Source organism: Crocodylus siamensis, chromosome 3, assembly GCF_052110815.1.
Source record: "Crocodylus siamensis isolate JL-2025a chromosome 3, ASM5211081v1, whole genome shotgun sequence".
NCBI classification, from domain to species: domain Eukaryota; kingdom Metazoa; phylum Chordata; order Crocodylia; family Crocodylidae; genus Crocodylus; species Crocodylus siamensis.
Window position 1 is genome coordinate 175,115,108 of NC_143397.1, and position 19,870 is coordinate 175,134,977.

General features: G+C 40.8%; 1 protein-coding gene across 2 annotated transcripts in view; it reads left to right on the plus strand.

Moving 5' to 3' along the window:
* The window catches only part of CABLES1 (Cdk5 and Abl enzyme substrate 1), a 91,365-nt gene that overhangs the window by 36,833 nt on the left and 34,662 nt on the right, over positions 1-19,870 (plus strand). The window contains exons 2-3 of one of the 2 annotated variants that reach the window (XM_090039805.1): positions 4,440-4,511; positions 7,077-7,169. In XM_090039805.1, the coding sequence (XP_089895931.1) occupies positions 4,440-4,511; positions 7,077-7,169 (165 nt within the window). The remainder of the gene's footprint in view (positions 1-4,439; positions 4,512-7,076; positions 7,170-19,870) is intronic. The other variant, XM_090039806.1, reaches the window with a different exon arrangement.

Here is a 19,870-nt window from a genome sequence, read left to right on the forward strand (position 1 = left end):
ATTGAGATCTGTTTGTTTTATAGCTACACTAGCTGAAGTACCTGTTCTTTTTCCTGGGTTATTTCTGTAATTGCAGTGTTTGTACTTGGAAAGTTTAAACTTACCACAACATATTTAACATGGAGTGAAAAAAGGCAAGCATCAGTATAATCATGACAATTGAACTGAATTCACTGCATCCAAAATGGAGTGATACCAGTTTATCTGAGAAGCCAAGTAATCCCAGTCAATGGAAGCCACAAAAAGGGTCGAGTGAAAAATAACCCACCTATAATTGTCCTTGACTAGTATTCAGTGATTTTTGTTTGTTTGTTTTTGGTTTTGTGTTTGGTTTTTTTTGGGGGGTTTTTTTCCTCTTGGCGTATGGAAGTTTTTTAGAGTGGATGGGACCAGCCATTCTCGAGTTGTTGTTCTTGAGTTCAGTTTAGGCGGAAAAAGTAATTTCTACCATAAAATGCTAATGCATAGAAAGGACCTATACAATTACTGCTGTGTTTACCTAAATGCAAACGGACAGTGGCTTCATTTTATAAAAATTAGAAGCTTAACTTGAACGCAGATGTTTTTTCCCTTTGGAATAGCATTGCCATTCTTAGTTTATCATTTTGTTTCTTCTTTCTTCCTGCGTTCATGCATCTGGATCTCTGAGGAAGTCAGATCTAGAACTGGTAGCTCTGTACAACCTCTGCTCTTGTTACTTGTGCCTTGTTTGTATGTCTGAGTGATGGAATTCATCTGTATATGTTGTTGCTCTTGAGCAAATTTCACAAGATTGGCAGATTAGCTGTAATAAATCTTTCTTGACCGTGTCAGTCCATTACAAGTAGAGTGAGAAACTGTATTGGGAGTTCTAGGCAGAATAAGGCTCTTTTTTTGTTGATTTTTCTTTCCTTCCCTGTGTTTAATTTTTTTTTCTAATTTTGCAAAACATATTTAACATAATTGTGTAAGCTGGGAGACAAAGACAAGACATTTTTCATTTTAAGATCTTTCAGTGGGGATTCAGACAGCTGGTCACTGATTTTAATCCAGAGGTCAGATGGGGTCTGAGCTTCTTAAAAACAACAATTTTAAAGCAATGACCCACAAAATAACTTTAGCGTCTTGTCCAAATTTGGTTTGGAATTTAATTTTAATGTTTTTGTCATTCCTACAGTGATGAGCTGAGGAAAAACTTCTCTCTCAATATCTATTTAAGGGAGAGTGTTGCCCTGTACTAAAAATTTAGTAGGTTAGGTTGTCTCTTTGTTGTATTTTTGCCTATAACCCCAGTCAAGCAGTCTGGAATTTAGACCTAGAAAATTATCCCTCAGAAATGGATTAGAAACACTTAATGCTAGGCAAGTAAATATAATCCATTTAGGTAAACACAGCAGTAATTGTATAAGTCCTTTCTATGCATCAGCATTTTATGGTAGAAATTACTTTTTCTGCCTAAACTGAACTCAAGACAGCTTCCTAGCATATCCTATGGTACATGCAAAGTAAAAAGGCCAGGTTTTTAGTTCAGCTAGTATTTATTTGTTAAACCCCCAAAAAACTTGATTGCTCTTCTTAGGCAGATTAAAGCATTAAATGTTTTAACTAGGTTTTATGTTTTAATTTAGTGTTGCAAGGACTAGCAAATTGAACCAAGGTTAATTTTTAAGATATCGGGTCTATACAAACTTGCACTGGAACGATGACGCCTGTTTCAAGTCTCGTTCTATTGTTGGCTTGAGGTTGGTGTGTGGATACTGTTACTTAGGAATAAAAGGGTCCTCATAAAAACTTTTGAGGATGCATCCATATTTAGGTCCATGCAAACATGGATGAAGAGGATGATGATGATGATGATGTTTGGCTTTAAAATGGATTTCATTATTTCAGGGCAGGTGACCAAGCCCTCAAATATATTGGTGTAAATATATTTTATACTCTACAATCGAGCTGTGAGTGTGAGCACTTAGCTAAAATAAACTTTTAACATTAAAAATCAGCATCAAGTCTTAAGCACACTAGCACAGGTGATTTTTAGAAGGGCATTGTCAAACTAATTTTGCTGTCTTCCTCGAGCATAATTTTTGAAAAACTTTCTTAAGGAGTTTAAATATGTGGGGCAGGATATGAATTCACTCACAATAGATTAGTTCACTGACTTCTTGGCATTTCTTATGACATTCAGCTGTGAAAAGGCTTAAAATATGGTAACTTTAAGTCATAATTAGGCATCACCATTAATACCTCATTAACATGAATTGAAGGAAATTATACCTGTCTTAGCACTGAGCTACTGTTTCAGTCTGTCTGTACTGTTTCAGTGATAAGGAATCCTTAAGACTAGGAATTTCTCTGCTCTGAGTCGCTTCAGTAAAGCTCCAGCATTCCACTTAGAGACTGTTGATATTTTGTTCACAACTTTTTTTAAATCTCTAAACTAACTTGTAAATACCACAATACAGCTTTGATCCTACAGTAGGGAGTTGCATTTCACTGCAGGTATGGATAAGGGGCTATACAGATGCATGAATAAAACAAGTCATTAGCAATATATAAACCCTTTCTTTTCAAAAACGCCATGCAAAAAAGTGCATGGGGGCAAGGGATGAACGCATCTATGGCTTTGTTTTGACACAAATTTAAATCTGCATGGCGGTTCCATTACCTCAGTTGATCTAACTAACTATTCCATGAAGGCTTTCCCCTGATGCTGCTTTCCAGGAAAAGGACAGTTAGCATAGTACAGGAGCATAGAGGGAGAAAAGTAGAGTCAGCTGTGCAATGAAGAATGTGTTTCATAGATTTCATTGACACTAGGGCTGGAAGGGACCTCAGAAGATATTCGAGTCCAGCCCCCTGCCCCAGGGGCAGGAAGTCAGCAGGGGTCACAGGATGCCAACAAAATAAACATCCAAATGTCTCTTGGAGGTATTCAAAGAAGTCTTACCTTGAGGGGGAGATGTTCTCAGCTATGCCCCTCTCCTCTGTGTGCCACCCCATTTTTAACCCACTGAAAGCATGTGCCCAGATACTGATCAGTCCCTAAATGGTTCCTGCATCCTCATCCCAGTTCTAACCTTGTTCCCATCAACAAGACCTTGCTCCTTCCACTCCACTGAGTTGTGATGGACAGGCAGACCGGAGTAGTGAAAGTGTTAACAAGCAGCCAATACCTTCTGTGGGTCTTCAGTCATTTTGAGGGAACCAGAAGTATTAGAGGGAGAGAGCTATGCTCTAGAATATGGGGCTTCTAAGAAATTATTAAAACCAAAACAGATCTCCTGGAAAAGTGTATTGACCAAGGTTATTTGCTGGTACTTTTGTGTTGCTGCTAAACTTGATATTCTGGTAAACTCACCCTTAGAAAAACTAGCAAGTGATAAGATGCATTCAGCTCAAATGGAACAGCTTTCACTTTTTTATTTTGTGCAACTATTTTGAATTATTCTTCGTATTTCTTTTATATAGCATCCTGGTTTGCTGAACCAATCTTAGAGGCACCAGAGTGTAGAGTTATGATTGCTTTGAGGGATTGGTGTGTACCTTCCTTTTCCTGATTGTCACTAAACTGAAGCATTACGAAGGCATAAGACACCATTGGATAACCTTAACTCTGCACTAACAAAGATTTTGGACAGTTGTTTTTATTATAGAATGGAGGTAGTGATTTCCCTCTTGGCCTTCTACACACACATTGTACTTAGAATATATATGTATATGCTTAGTAACTGTTCTGTAGAGACTGAATGAAACCTGTCCTATTAATCATTAGGTTATGATTCTATCTCCTTGTCTCCTATCCACACGAGCCAAGAAAAGAAAATATTTGTGTTGGTTTAGGACAACATTGAATCTTCTTCAGAAATTAATCAGGTCTCACTTTTTTTTGAAATGGTATTATCATAGAGTTTTTCCAGCTTTGTAATCCTTGAGATGTGTACATATAGCATAGCAAATGGTGGAGAAATGCAAGGGTCAGGACTTGCTAGTATATCAGTGAAATTGGTATGAGTGGAGGATATTAAAGGTAGAAGAAAGTAGTACAATGAAAAACATTCATTATAAGCAAATGACCCAGAAATCATTCTGTGGAAGCAGGTCTGAACCTATGCAACCAAATAAAAAAACATGCATAACCTTCTCAGCTAGTCAAAGAAGGAAAACTGCAAAAGCAGAGACCCCATTTAGGTACAAAATACAAATGGAGAAATTGGTTGTTAGTGTTCAAGGTCAACATTTGTTTTGATTAAAAACACGTTATGAATAATTTGTAGAAGGGATGAATGTAGCGGCTTAAGAAAAACAGGACTGAACAGGATGAAACCAGGCGAATAACAACCTGTGCCTTAGTTTGATTCAGTTATGTAGCACACTGCCCATAATAAATTAACAGGGCTTTGAGCTTTTATTATTATTGCCCATGTTCTAATTGTTGATGGCAGTTTCTCTTTTCTTCTCAGACGTCGTTTGATCTCTCAGCGGTCTTCTCTGGAGACTTTGGAGGATATTGAAGAGAATGCTCCACTTCGGAGGTGATTTTTATTGCTATCTGCATGTCTATATATCTGTCAAGACCATCTGTGTCACCCTTACTTGTACTGACTAGTACTCTGATGGATAAATAAGTTGCTCTTCTTCACAGATAAGGTTCATCCTACAGGGCAATATGGGTAAAAAAAAAAAAAAAAAAAAAATTACCTGGGATAGATAATGAAGTAGTGGCAGTGTAAATTAGTTAACTATTTAAAAAAAAAAAAAAGGGTATTTTTTAACAGTTGTGATTGTTAACGCTAGGAATTGTGCTCTTAAATAATTATTTATAAATACACTCTCTTTTAAAGAGCCTTTTCTCATTTTTCTCTTTTCATTGTATGTTGCTTTTTGAGGCTGATACTTCTAACAGTACCTATTCTTAGTACAGGTGAACATTTTAACTTCATCATCCAGAACACTTTCTTTTCTTTTTTCACCCCTTAATACCTGCTTCCATCCATATCTTACTGACAGCCCCATCACAGTGAGGATCCAGCAGGATACAGAAGAGACGGTATCATCCTGTGACTGATCACTCAGCAACACTAAATGTAAAAATGAGAAGTTTACAGAGTGATAGAATTGGAGCTTTATGCTTCCAAACTGCTTTTCAGTGAGGCAAAAGCTTGATATTTCTTTTCTTTCTTTTTTTTTTTTTTTTTTCTAAGCTGCTTTTAGCTTGGGCCCCAGTATTCATCTTGGTCAAATTAGTAAAATTCTAGGGTAGATACTTATCTACACCTTGCTGATCTGCACAGAAATTGGTTGTCTCTCCCCACCTCACAACAAGAATTTTGTAGCAGAGGCTGCAGCATGCTGGCCAATTACCAAGATGTCATTGTTTTACGAAGCATACTGCAGAATGTTATGAAGTGGTCTCAGAAGTGATTCAGAAAGAAATTTAATTGGCAAACGAAATACACAAAGTGCATTTGGAAAGGTAGGATTCTGTTGCTTGTTTACTTGCTAATTCACAAAACTGCTTGGGGCTGTATTATCATTCCAGTGGGATCCTTTCCATGGTGGGTATTCTTCCATTAAAGAGAAACCTACAGTAGGTGCTGGCATAGGTGTGGAGCACCTGGAACTCTTCTGCCAGGGAGGAGGTAGAGATTCATGGGGTATATATGGAGATGATCTGCGGTGGTGGTGTATGGCTGTGCCCAGCGGCATGATCTGCAGGTGGGGGAAGATACTGGCGAACATCTAAGAGGAGTTCTGAGCATTTCACAGGTGCTAGTTAATGACTGTATTAAACTTCAGTTGAAAGTTCAGTTCAGCCCTTTGCTGTGTGACTACATATCCTGGAAAAACAACTATCGTGTCTGGGCCTGCATGCCTTAGCTGCCTCTTTCACATATGATATATTCAGGCCACGTGGCAGAAAACAAGATAAAGCTTTTAGAGGGAAATCTCCACCTTTCTGCCTCGGCAGGTATGGAGTGCTCTTCCGTGAATAGAGGCAATGCAACTCCACAGCAAAGGAAGGGAGGGATTTCTTCACTCCCATACAGGAGTTTCCTCTTCCTGCATGCTGTGAAGGCAGCCTGTACACAGGCCTGCCCACATGGTGCTACAGCACTAGATTTTGGGAGTGGCATGAATTGGAAGTAGGGCTGGTGAATCTGCTGCTTTGACAGCAATGTGATAGTTATTTCTTCTCTTCTGCAGTGGTGCAGGCACTTATGGAGGTAGCTACAGGCCTGGGACTAAAGAAAGAATCAGTCAGCTCCTGCTTTGTCATCTGGGAAAGATTTCTTCCTCCCTTAGCTATTACATAGTGCACAAAGAGCAGTCAGACTTTCTCTAGAGACTGTGATTCCTTTTCAAATGCATTTAGTAATTAAAAAATAAAATCCTTTCAAACATTCTGTGGTTTCTGTCCATAAAAAGATGCCAAATTTTATTTTATTTCTTAGGATAAAATACAAACAGCCCCCAAAATCCCAATTTGTTTAAACCTAAAAACATAAAATTTTCCACTAAAATGGATTTTAAAACTGATTTTTCATAATTTTTTTTTTTTCCTCCAAACAACTTACTTTGCCTGTTTTTTTGTTTTTTCCGTGTGTGTTATAACATTGCAAAAATGATGACTGACTTTCAGTTAAAGGAAAATGAGAATCATTTACTCCTGTAACTGGGAAATGAGACTGCTACATTGTCAATGTTTTTAATTGTAGCTTTCTTTTGCTAATGGGAACAGTTTAAGTCGTTGAGAACATAACCATAAAAAACAGGTGTATTGGATCTTTGAAATTATTCAAGAATCCAGTTAGAGTTCTGTCTACTAATTGTTTTGGAGAGCTCTTTTGGATATAACTCAGCAGAGACCATGAAGTTATATTTTAGATTTTGAGGACACTCTTATTTCCCCCCCCCCCCACCCCCCTTTGTAATTTTAAGCCTTTGTTTCCAGACTTACTGTCTTTGTTTCTGCTGACTCCTAAAATGGGGTAACTTGAATCATTTGTCTAGTCTTTCCTTCCTGTCTCTGTGTTTGAGACACTTCAGCTGTTCAGCATGGAACTGACTACATTTTTTTTAACTGATGTATTTTTCAGATGTCAGACTCTGTCAGGTTCACCCAGACCAAAGAACTTTAAGAAGGTTCATTTCATCAAGAATATGAGGCAACATGATACTAGAAATGGCAGGTACTGTGCAAGAAAAGGTTTTCTTACTCACGGGGGTCTGGATGGCAAAGAAGGTACATGTATCATCAATACAAAGCTAAGTCAGACTTCAGATTTACTATGTAACACAGGCAGTAACTCATTAAGATTAAAATAATAAAGATATCTAAATGTAAGCAAAAATCTGTGGTGCATGCTACCTCCTTCATGCGAAGTATTAATCGACTGGATTTCTAGTTGGGTTTTCCAAGCCCCGTCTCCATTACAAAAAGTTCTATATAATAGGGAACTTCCTTTTTAGAAGTTAGTTTTTTGCAGCCATTTTCAATTTAATGTGGCTTTGCCAAAATTGTGGACCAGACACAATTTTTGGTTAAAGTAGATTTGTGAAATCATTTGAGACTAGGGCTAGACAACTGAGTACACTTGAGCTGTCCAAGATGCATGTAAGTGGACTGCAAACAGACCCTGGCACAAGTTAAAGCAGGCGTCTGAATGCTGTAGCATCTGTCTGTAGGCAGGTTTTGGAGGAAAGAAACATAAAGCAGACTTCTGAAGGCAGATCTAAGGACTTAGGGGCTGAGGTTCTGGCCCCAGGTCACTGAGAGGGGAAAGGGAAAGCATTTTAAGGAAAGGAAGAAAGAGAATTGGTATAGTTTGGGTAGGGCAGTGGGAAGTTATGACTTCTTGGGGGAGAGAAAATAGGTGGAATTAGGAGTCTGGGAACATAACAAGGGGAAGTGATCAACATGATGCGATTTCAAGAGTAGCAACACATGTAAGTGCATATGAGACAGAATTAGACTAGAGATTTTTTTTTTTCACTGAGAGAAAAGAAGAAGCATAAGAGGAGAAAAAGATGGCCTGCGTTGAAAGAACAGAACAGACACAGGGTGGAGGGAATCTTATGAATATGTTGCTCTACAACGCAAGAAGTTCTGCACTTACTCTTATAAGTATTCAGAGCAAGATTGTTGCATCTGCTTGGGAAGTGTTCACTGAGGTAGGAGTGGGACTGAGGGCATATAGATGACCAGAAGGAAGTGTTCTTCACACAGCATATTTAGGCAGAGTGGTTCAAAGACACTAGGGGAGTGTGTTCAATAGTAGGCCTCACTGCTCTTTGACAGAGATGCATTACCCTCACCACATGAGCAAACGGCCCAGGCCAGTTGCCAGCATGAGTCTGAACTCTTCCCCAACCCTGACTAGCCCTACACACTTGAAGTCTGCAGAGGCTCCCTCACAGACTTAATGGAGTGCTACATCTACAGTGAGCAATTCACTCTGACAGGCAGGCCAGAATTTCAGTCTAAACTTTAACTTGTCATTGTATATATGGAAGATACTTGCAGTCCAGCATGCTGTAGTTACAAGTCCAAATGACATGAATTGCTTTAATTTGTTACATATGCAAGTATATACAATACCCATGTTGTAATGTACACATGCATATTTGGGCATAAAACGTACCTATGCAAAAGAAGAGGCCCCATTAGAACTCTAAGAATGCAGCAGTCTATGGTAGGGTTGGCATTCTAGGGTCCATGGGCTGGAACAAATCCATGAAGAAATTGGATCCAGCCTCTGTGGCACATGGTGGCTGGAGGATCAATGGCAACGAGAACACCTCCACCACCCTTCCCCATGCATTCCTCTAGGCATGCTGCTGGTGTCCTCTGTAGCATCCACTTGGCACCTGTCCCAGGCCTGCCTGCTCTCTTGCTCTTTTACTGCAGCCTCTATCTATCTGTGTAGCTGAATTTGTAGGTCCCTGTTATTGGTTGTGATGGGAAAAATCAGCAGCACTTGGTAGTGGGGTAAGCAGAGTCTACTCTAAGTGTGGGCATGAGGGGAAGAGAGCAGCCCTTTGCACAGAACAGGGAGGGCTAGGGCAGTGCAGAGAGGATTGGTCGCCCATGGCAGCAGCCAAGCTGCAAACTGGTCTTAAATGCTGTTGATCCCTGATCTACAACACCAGTCTCTCTCATTCCAGTAGTTGTTCAGTGTACTTACTGTATCCATATAACACTTTATCTTGGTTTATATACCAGTAATTCCACATCTGATAAGAAAACAGAATATTTTCGTATTAACAAAACTTCTATTTCTCTCTTCTCCCTCCTCCCCGCCCCCACAACTAGTTCCTTATCTTTATTGGCAGGTACAGTTTTTTTCCAGAATATTTTAAAGGACATGTGTACACACATGTGCACCAATTGAAAAGCTCTGCATCCTGTGGACAGTCACAGAAAATAAAATGAGAAGCCCAAAGTGTTGGTTCTACAAGTGAGTCAGTTAAGCACCTAAATAAATGACCCAATTTTTCCAAAAGTGCTGAGCTGAGCACCTATTTTCATGGAAATCCAATGGCTGTATTAGATGCAAAGCACCTTTTTAAAAAAAAAGAATCGCTTCTATGTGGCTTAGATACTGTTACGTCCATCCCCATTGCATAGTATCTGTATACCTCATAGTCTTGAATGTGTTCATCAGTGAGGTACAGAAGTACTATTATTCCAGTTCACAGAAATTCCAGATCCTTAAAGGTAAATAGCAGTTAAGCATCCAATAACTTTATTGAGGGTTTGTGTCCAAGTGATTTGTACAGTGTCACCCAGGAAGTCTTTGTCAGAGAAGAGAGTTTAATTCAGGTCTTCATTATTTGTTAGACTCTAGTCCAGTACTCAGTTGTTTAAAGCCACCTTCCTTTTACACTAATATACCTATTTTGCATAAATTAGTGCATTTTATATAACAATTAGAGCACATCTTTGAAAGTGTTTCATTGACTTAATTATTTTTGGATGGTTAACTTGGCAGTTGATTTGTTTTAAAGTTTAACTAGGTATTTTGGGTTTCTTTTTTTTTTCCTCCCCAAGTAATCATACGTAGCTTTCCATTCGAGTACACATTCTATAAACCTTTTTAATTAAATGGATGATTGCCTAGTCTCTGCGTATTCTTAGTTCTCTCAACTCACTGCATTTTTAGGGGCCTCCCCACCAGTAGTGTGATAGTTCCCCTTCTTGCATAGATAGGCATGCATCTTACCTTAATAAGGATTTACTGCCTTCAGTAGGAGGCTGGATAGCACCTTGGCCTTTGTCTCAACTCCAAACACAAATGAATCAGTTGTAGAGTTACTGCTTTAAAACATTAGCTTAATGCAGGTGTGGGGAAAAACATTACAAACTTCCTGTCAAAAGCTTTGTGCATTAAACCAGTTTTTAGAAATTTTGTAACCTGCGTTTTATTAAAGGATTAAACCCAGAATGTCTAGTCACAAATCGTCGTGGACTGTCAGAGCGCTCTTTAACAGGATGATTTCTCTGTTGTGGTTAGTACAATTTTTCCTGTGGCGGGGAGAATTAAAAAAAAAAAAAGATGGAGACTGATTGTATGTATAGATGGTTCATGTTACCGTCTGCACAGCAGGTTCCTGTTATTGACGCCTTTTATAAGCTGTGGCACAGGGGATTTATACCTGCTGTATCCAGCAGAAAAACTATCAATAGTGGTATCAATGTTTTTTCTTGGACTCTCTTGTCAATGCAGCTAGCAAACAATGGAGTGGTGAAGAGCAGGATACAAACATTGATAGAACCATTCCTACCCATGTGGAAATGAAAAGTTAATCTCTCCAACCCTCTTCCCTCATACACCTCACTCCTCCAGACTCTTTTTTTTCTTTTTTCCTTAAGTATGTTCTGGGAGAAAACAAGGCAAAACAAAATATATACTGTATTTGTAAAGATGTCATTATTTTATAAGTAAATTATCTGCATAAATAGAGATCTAGGGCAGGGAAGAGTTTATTTGATAACTTTTATTGGACCATACAGTTATGCTCTTGGGCCAGTAAATGATAACCTAAAATTATTATGACTCCTCATACCTGAACCATCAGGGCTATAACAAGACCCTACTACAACAAAGACCATCCTTCCTTTTATTATAGCTTCAGTAAGAATGGAAACCACAAAAATCTCCAGCTTAAGGGGGAGAGACCCCAGATCTCAGCCTACATGATGTCTATCCATTTCTTGTAGGTTGGGCAACAAAACCACAATGGTCAATCTTGACTGCGTCTGGTATGAAGAGGCTGAGGATTTTCAGAGTTAAAGGGTATATTGCATGGTCTAGCTTTATAGAAGGCCTTGGAATTGCAACATATTGAATTCTCTCCTTGCAATCCTTGCCAAGAGAGAATGAGAGCAAGACTGTTCTCCAAGAACAAAGGAAATACTCCTACTGAACCCCTGTAATGCACCAACTTCATGAATTTCTAGTGAACAATCTGGTGAAAGAGGGAAAGCATTACTGTAAAAGCACCCCATGTCCCTTTTTTCATTCTCACCTGGAGAACTTTTTGGAATACAGGGTTCCATTCTGTATGTAGAAATGGAGGTGATGCTTGGGGCTTGAGACTGGATGGAAAAACTAAGGGATTTTTTCCAAGTTGCATTTGTGGTTCTTGGCACAGTGTCTGCTTGCTCCCTTTTTTGATCCTCAATATATGATAAGCTTTTTCTTGTTTAAACTCCCATTGTGAAATTGCTATCTCTACACATGGACATGTAAAGGCACCAGGTTTTTTTTTTTTTTCTTTTAATGTTATGAGTCTTTTTGTCAGAAGGGAGTAGGGCATTGATTGGAAAAAAGCTGTATTTCCAGGAGCAGCTAGAGGGAATGGGGAAGTATGTCTGGTGGGTACTACGGTTTTTAGCACTTAAAGATGTTTTCTGATGTCAGCCTGAAAAACTGCCAAATTTCATACATCAGCAGTCAAGGCTTTCAGTGAGTGAGAGAACTTTTCTGAGTAATAAACCATGTAGCAATAAGCAGTGGTGAGCAGAAAATGAATCTTTTGCCAGCTTTGTTGTTGTTTTTGTTCTATTTCACCATCATCTTTCTCAATTGTGAAAAATGACTCCACCCTGCTTCATAACTGACTACAAATACCACTTAAAGCATCTTGTGGCTTATGACCTACAGTAGGTAAGAGCTATTACAGCTGCCAGGCAAGGAATGAGAGAATCATCTTAGGCTGAGTGAGATCCTTCCGTTATGGGTAGTTGATTATTAGGAAGATACTGTGCTTGCTGCTGCTTGTTATTGCAGCTTCACATCTTTTTAAATTTATTTTTTAAAAGGGGGGAAAAATATTTCTGCTACAACGTAATTCTCCAGGAGACTGATTCACCAGGATGCCAATTATATTACGAAGCAATTTACTTTGCAACAGCAATGGGCTTCAGAACATAAGAATATAGATGCTGTTGGTTAACGAGGAAGCTTTCGAATAGCACAACTTTGAAGGCTTCACTGTAACTTTTCTAAATTGTAAAATGGCTTATGTAACAGCACTCCTGGCCTATCTGGTATTTTAGAGCTACTGAAGAATAAATGGACCTCATATATGGCTTGTTATCAGTCCAGTTGTTTGATTGTTATCAGTGTAAAAATTGGGGAAGAAATCCTGGCTATGTTTAAGTTTATGGCAAACAGTATAAGAGAAGAGTTGTGTTAGAGGGCAGAGCAACAAGACAACATGCCACTTGGCAAGTAGGTATTAGCAGCATTCAACTCACAGGGAGATGAGAGAAGTAGTTAACCATGTTAGTCTGAGTTTAGGTAGAAAGCAGAGTAGAGTTGCACCTCCATAGGTAAATTCAGGGATGCATATAGTTAGTCTGAAGTACAGCTCTGCCCTGTGTTCTGTCGGTAGGGAATTAAGACCAGCATTATATTTCTATGTAAATCCATTATGCCAATTAACACCAAAGACTTGGAACTCCCTTGCCAAGTTTTAATGTGGCTGGAGTAGTACAGTCCACTTACAACCCAAAAGTAGAAGAGGTTTTTTTGTTTTTTGTTTTTTTTTATCCACATGTATTTAAATGTACTGAAGCAAGGAAGAGTCCAGTATTAGCAAGGAAAGAGGAGTCATTGCCCACATACATTCAGCTTTTCATGAGAGAATTGCTGCTCTCTCGGGAGAAACTATGAGTATGCATATGTTCAAGATTTTTCTCCCAAAGCAAAAACGGCCACTCGAGGAGAAGAATAACCAGGACCAATTGGGGTTAAGTAATAAATCACTCTTTCTCCAGTATCCCAAGGTGCTTTGGTCCAACCTTCTTTAAATTCAGTACAGTTTATCACATGGGGATTATCAGAGAAAGTAGGTCTTTGTCAGACTCCCTCAGTGAAATCAGAAATCTGATTGATAAAAGGTACTGATGGGATTGTAATATGTCAATTTCTTCTGTAAGGCATTTAACTTGGTATTACATGCCATCTCTGTTAATAAATTAGAACAACATCAACATGCCACACATTAAGTGGCTTTTAAAACTGGCAGATATGTTTATATTGGTTCAGTTACTGATGATCTGTAAGAATACAAAATCATTACCCGAAGTTTGTAAATGACCCAAAGTTTGAGTGTGCAGTAAACAATGTAGAGGACAGGTTGGTGATAGTAATCTCCAGTGTTTGGTAAACTGGATTTAAACAAGCCATATACATTTCAGTTCAAACTAATTTAAAATCATGCATCTAGGAGCAAAGAATACAGACCATGCTAGACGATTGCGTCTCTATCTTGGGAAGCAGTGACTGAAATTGGCACAGTGTCATGGTGGCTAATCTGCCAGACTAAGTTCCTATCATGACAGTTTTTTTTGCCAAAGAATTAATACAAGGCTTATATGTACAAATGGAGGAATATTGAGTAGGGGCATAGAAGTTATCGAAGAACATAAGAATTGCTATGTACTTGGTCAGACCATAGGTCCATCTTGCCTAGTATCCTATGTCTCACAGTAGCAGAGAGTGGTTGCTGAAAGGGAGAGTGAACTGGGTAGGTATGACCAGGTTTTTTTCCCCACTGTTCCCTTCTCACTTGCAGCCTCCACCATCTAAGATCTAAAGTTCTGATTCACAGGCTGTATCCCTAACTTCCATTCTCAATGGTTACTTATGTCCCTTTTCTCCAAGAATTTGTCCAATCCCTTTTTTTAATCTGGCTAAATTGTCGACTTCCACAACGAGTTCCACACTTAATTTACATGCTGTCTGACAATAAAAAAATCCTTGGGTTAGTTTTCACTTCCTCCCTGCCAGTGTTATCTTGTGTCCTCTAGTTCTTTTATTGTGGGAGGAGGGTAAATAATGAATCCCTCATTACTTGCTCTTTGCTATTTAGCACTTTGTCAACCTTCTATAGTGTTGACCTTCAAGCACTGCTTTTCTAAACTGAATAGGCCTAGCCTTTTTAGTTTCTCCTCATATGGAAGCCCTTCTATACCACTAATCATTCCTTATTGCCATTCTCTGTTCCTTCTCTAGTTGTTTTTAAATTGCTTTTTGTGGTGTAGGGACCAGAACTGTGCACTGTATTCAAGGTGTGGATGCATGGATTTATAAAAGGGCATAATGATACTTTGTTTTCTTTACAATTCCCTTTTAATAATCTCTAACATTTTTAGTTTGTCCTTTTGTGGCTGAGCATTGTGCTGTTTGTACAAACTGTCTACGGTGACTTCCAGATCACATTCCTGTGTGGTAACAGTTAATGTAGAGCCCATCATAGTCTAGGTATAGTTTGGGTTATCATGGGTATATCACTGCATTTATCTACATTTGAATTTCATCTGCCATGAAATATGGTCTATGAGTATGGCAGTGGCATGCTGAGTTGAGTTCTGATGTCTAAAATTCTGGTGTCCATTCCTGATTTTAATCAATGATCCTGTCTTGATCAGGGTGGTCTTGATGACTTCATGAGGTCCCTTCCACCTCTACTTTCCTATGATCCTAACTTAAAGATGTTAAAAAATGGGAGACTGCTCAAGAGCCATAAGAATGATTGCATTAGCAGACAAAAAATGAAGTCTTTAAAATAGATTTGAATACAGAAATGAGACTAAACAGACTGAATTCCTTGAACTTACTAAAGAAAAGCTTATAGGTTCTACAGTGTCACAGAGGCTCTGGGGTGCTCCGTGCCTGAGAATGAAGTAAGGTGAGCTGCCAATCACCGGGGCAGCCCAGCTGCCGGTTGCTATGGCAACCAGCCGGTCAGGTGGCCAGAAGGGGGCAGGGCCTGGCCTTTATAAACAGCCCAGGCCGGAGCCTGACTAGCAGTTCCCTTCTGGGAGCCGCAGGAGCTCTGTGGCTGAGCTGAGTGGCCAGAGTTGGTGATTGCAGCCTTACCTTGCTGCCCGGCCGCAATGATGCTAGGGAGGAGAGAACCCTGAAAGGAGTTAGGATGGAAGCCCTGCTGGGGCTGGGAGTTTGCATTATGAGCGGGAAGGCTCTTTGTTGGTTTTGTTACAGCCATTTGGGCTTGCCTTGTGTTATAGTTAGACCGGGTGAGGCTGTAGGGGTGAGAGGAGGCCTCACGGGAGCTCCCCAGCCGCTTGGGGTTCCTGGTGCCCAGCAGGGGCACAGTGCCAGTGGGGCACAACTGTTGGCGCTGGAGTGGTGCGGTGTACGGGGTTGGACCCCAGCCCGTAAGGGCAGTGTTTTGCCCAGTGGGGCAAAGGACCAGAGAAGGGTCAAGGGGCCAGGTACGGCTGCGGCCACCTGAGCCCCAAGCGCGAAGAGCGATGCTTGAGGCCCCAGAAGGGCGGCGAGCGCGTGCGAAGAGCGCGGCACAAGACCCCAAGAGGGGTGAGAGAGGCCCTGAGGGGGTGAGGCGTGGAAAGAGTACCTGCGAGACAAGCCCAGGGGCGCCAGGCTAGGGGCACTGGTGGGGAGACAGGCGCAGAGGCGCCAGACAGGGCATAGGGACACAGGCCCAGGGGCGCCAGATGGGTGACAAGCCCAGGGTGCCAGAGGGGGAGCACCCGAGGGGCAGGGGACTGTACAACGTCCCACAGAACAGCTGCGAGGCTTGGGGCATGCTGAAGGGGAGGTTTGGAGGCACGCACACCCCTTAAGGCAGGGGTGCACAGCAGTACCCCATATGGAGCAGGGGTAGGAACACACACTGTCTACTCGGGGATAAAGGCAGCCTCCCATACAAACCTATTTATTATCAAAGTCATGGCAGGCGAGAATCTGAGGGTGCCGAGTCCACTGTGAGTGATGGTAGGGGGCGCTAGGGAGTTCACGGCCGCTCCTAGGCCCCACTCCCTCACATACAGGAACAGTAACTTTAATCACAATTTGTGGAACCTGCATGAGGAAAACCATCCCCAACTAGATCGTCCCAGCCAAAACTGAACACAGCACTTCAGATGTGGCCTCACCAATGCTGAATAGAGGGGAATAATCACTTACCTTGACCTATGGGCAACACACCTACCAATGCAGCCCAGGATGCCATTAGCCTTCTTGGCAACAAGAGCATGCTTGTGGCTTATTCAGCTTATTGTCCACTGTAACCCCCAGGTCCTTTTTTCTGCAGATCTGTTGCCCAGCCAGTCTCCAGCCTGTATTGATGAATGGGATTGTTCCATCCTAAGTGCAGGACTCTGCACTTGTCCTTGTTGAACTTCATGAGATTTCTTTTGGCCCAATCCTCCAATTTTGTCTAGGTTGTGCCCCCCCCTCCCCCGCTTTGGTGTCATCTGCAAGTTGAGTTTTATATGTTCAGGATCATAGGCTTGCAGGAAAGTAGGGCTGGAAGGGATCTCATAGATTCATCTAGTCTAGCCCCCTGCTTAAAGCAGGATCATCCCAGCCAAGTGTCCATCTAATGTGCTCTTAAACTTCCAAGGATGGATATTCCACAGTTTCTCTAGGTAGTCTGTTCCAGTGCTTAAAGGATAAATTTAAGTGGAAGATTAGGGGTAACTTTCTCACTATGAACTTGAGCTATCGCACCTAATTCTGTTGCCTACAGCTACAGAGAAAAGCCCCTCTCTGTAATCACCCTTCAAGGATTTGAAGACTCTTATCAAACCCCCCATACTTCTCTCTTCTCCAGACTGAAAAAACCTTAGTAGCCTTAGTTCTTTCAGCCTTTCATCATCAGTCATGCCTTCCTGGCCCCTAACCATTTTTGTTGTTCTGGGTTGGACTCTTTCCAAACTGTCCACATCTTTCTCGAAGTATGGAGCCCAAAGCTGGACTCGGTCCTCTAAGTGAGGCACCACCAATGCTGACTAGAGCAGAAGAATCACTTCCTTTGATTTGCAAGTGACACACCTGCTAATACAGCCCTATATGCTGTTGGCTATTTTTGTTTGTGGGGGGGAGGTGGAAAAAGAGCATATTGTTGGCTTGTATTCAGCTTCCGGTCTATTGTAACCCTCAGGTCCTTCTCTGCAGTACTTCAGCCTAGTCGGTCATTCCCTAGCCTGTATTTGTACGTGCATTTGTTCAGTCCCAAGTGCAGGAGTCTAGTCTGTATTTCTGTAGCTTGTTAATGAATGTTATGGGAAACAGCATCAAAACCCTTTCTAAAGTCCAGATATAACATCCAGTGCTCTCCCCCCAGCCATGCAGCCTGTCAACTTATCATAGGAGGAAATCAGGTTGATCATCATCATTCATGACTTGCTCTTGGTGAATCCATGCTAGCTGTTCCAGACCACCTTGTTGTACTCTGAATTCCTCACACTATTCCTTGAGGATCTGCTCCATGATCTGTCCAGGTATCAAGGTCAAACTAACTGTTCTGTAATTCCCTGGATCCTCCTTCCCTTTCTTAAAGATGGACACTATTTGCCCTTCAACCGTTTTGAGAACTTGGCTTCACAAGTTCTCTAAGAGGATGGCCAGTGTGTCTAAAACTACCTCAGCCGATTTCCTTCAGTACCCTAGGGTGCATTCCATCCAGCCCTGCCAACTTGAATGCATCCAGCTTCTTTGAGTAATTCCTGGCTTGTTCTTTTACTACTCTCTAGGTTGTTCGTCTCCTTCCCTATCCTTGCTGTCAACTGCATTTGTCATCTGGTAGCTGCTCCTATATGGGAAGACTGAAGCAAAAAAGAGGACTACTTCAACCTTCTCTGCATCATCTGTGACTAGTTTGCCTCTGGTCTTCTACTTAGTTTTGACATACCTGTAAAGAATCCTTTTCTTATTTCCTCTTATGTTCCTTGCTGGATGCATCTCAAGTTGACTTGGCCTTCCTAATTTTCTCCTTTCATAGCTGTACAAAGCTCTTATTCTCATCCTTGGTACTGTGACCCAAGTTTCCTTTTTGGGTTTTAACTTGTTGAAGAGACTGCTTTGCTTTCTAGCCAGGATTTTTCTAAAGTCCAGTGTTGTTATTCTGGTGCTCTCCTTCCTCCTTTAGGATCCCTTTAGGATCTTGAACTCTTTATCATTTTGTGGTCACTGTCACTCAAGTTACCTTCACATTCTCAGCCAATTCCTCCCTGTCTGTGAGCAGTAAATCAAGAACAGTTTCCTCCTAGTTGGCCTGTCTACCATCCATATTAAACAATTATCCCAAACACACTTCTAGAATTTGCTGGATTGTTTGTGCACAGCTTGTTTTCCCTCCCAGCAGATGTCCTGATAATTAAAGACCCACACAAAAACCAAGTCCCATGATTTGGAAGCTTGTATCCATTTGTTGGTTTGGTTTAAAGAAATCAATCACCCACCTCCTGGTTTGGTGGCCTGTAGGAAATGCCCACCATAACATCCCCCCAAACTGGCTCTCCCTTCTGACTTTTTTTTTTTTCCTAGAGGTTTTCAATAGGGCCTACCTTCCACTTCGCAGTGCACCTCCAGAAAACATGTACCTTGCCTTTTTATACATAGGGCAACACTTCCTCCTTTTTTTTTCCCTCTGTTTATCCTTCCTGAGCAAGTTTTACCCACCCATGACTGTATTCCATTCATGTGAACTATTCTAGCACATCCCAATGACATCATAATTTTCTGTGTGTACTAGGACCTCTAATTCTTCCCGTTTGTTTCCTTTAAATGTTTGTATACTAATGCAAGAATTTATCTAACTGATTTTCCTTGACTCCCCCTGAGAACATTGCTAAGGCTTCTGTTGTTACTTCCCTTTGCTAACCTTTTATCCAGGTGCCCAAGCTCTTTACTTACCTCTGCATTTCTGTCTCCTCCCCTCCACCCCTTCCCAGTGAACCTAGTTTTAAAGCCCTCCTTGCTGCATTTGCAAGCCTGTATGCAAAGATGCTCTTCCATCTATGTCAGGTAGACCTCCTCTCTTCCCAGTAGTCCATCTTCTAGATTGGATATTAATATTTTATTTGAAATCTTTTTGTCTCCTGCTTCTGATAAGTGGATCAGAATCCTTTTAAAAATTAACTATGTGCCAATTTTGAAGATCATGTTCAAAAAGGTGATGTATCAGCTTACTATTTCTATAATGGTAAGAATTCCTGGTGTTATGGCAGAAAAATAACTTTTTATAAAATTACTCCTATTTCCCCTCCATCAGTCTGCTTTTAAACTGAGTTAAAATTGCCTACATTATGATTCAAATTGTGAATAAGCTAGACCAGTGATTCTCAATCACTGCACCGCAGTGTGCCATGAAATCCTTTTAAGGATTCATGCAGTATTAGGAAGGTTAGGTGTACAAACACCTGTACATAGTTCATAAGTTAACACCGATTTGAAATAGGAATCCATGATGTCAAAAGTATTGTGATCTGTTGTGGTCTTTCTGAGTTCTTTGCAACAGAATTGCTCTATTTTTCCATAGTTAGCTTTCACTTGTTTGTGTTTTAAGAGCTGGTATTTTCCAAAGGGTCTCGTAAGTCTAAAGTTTGAGA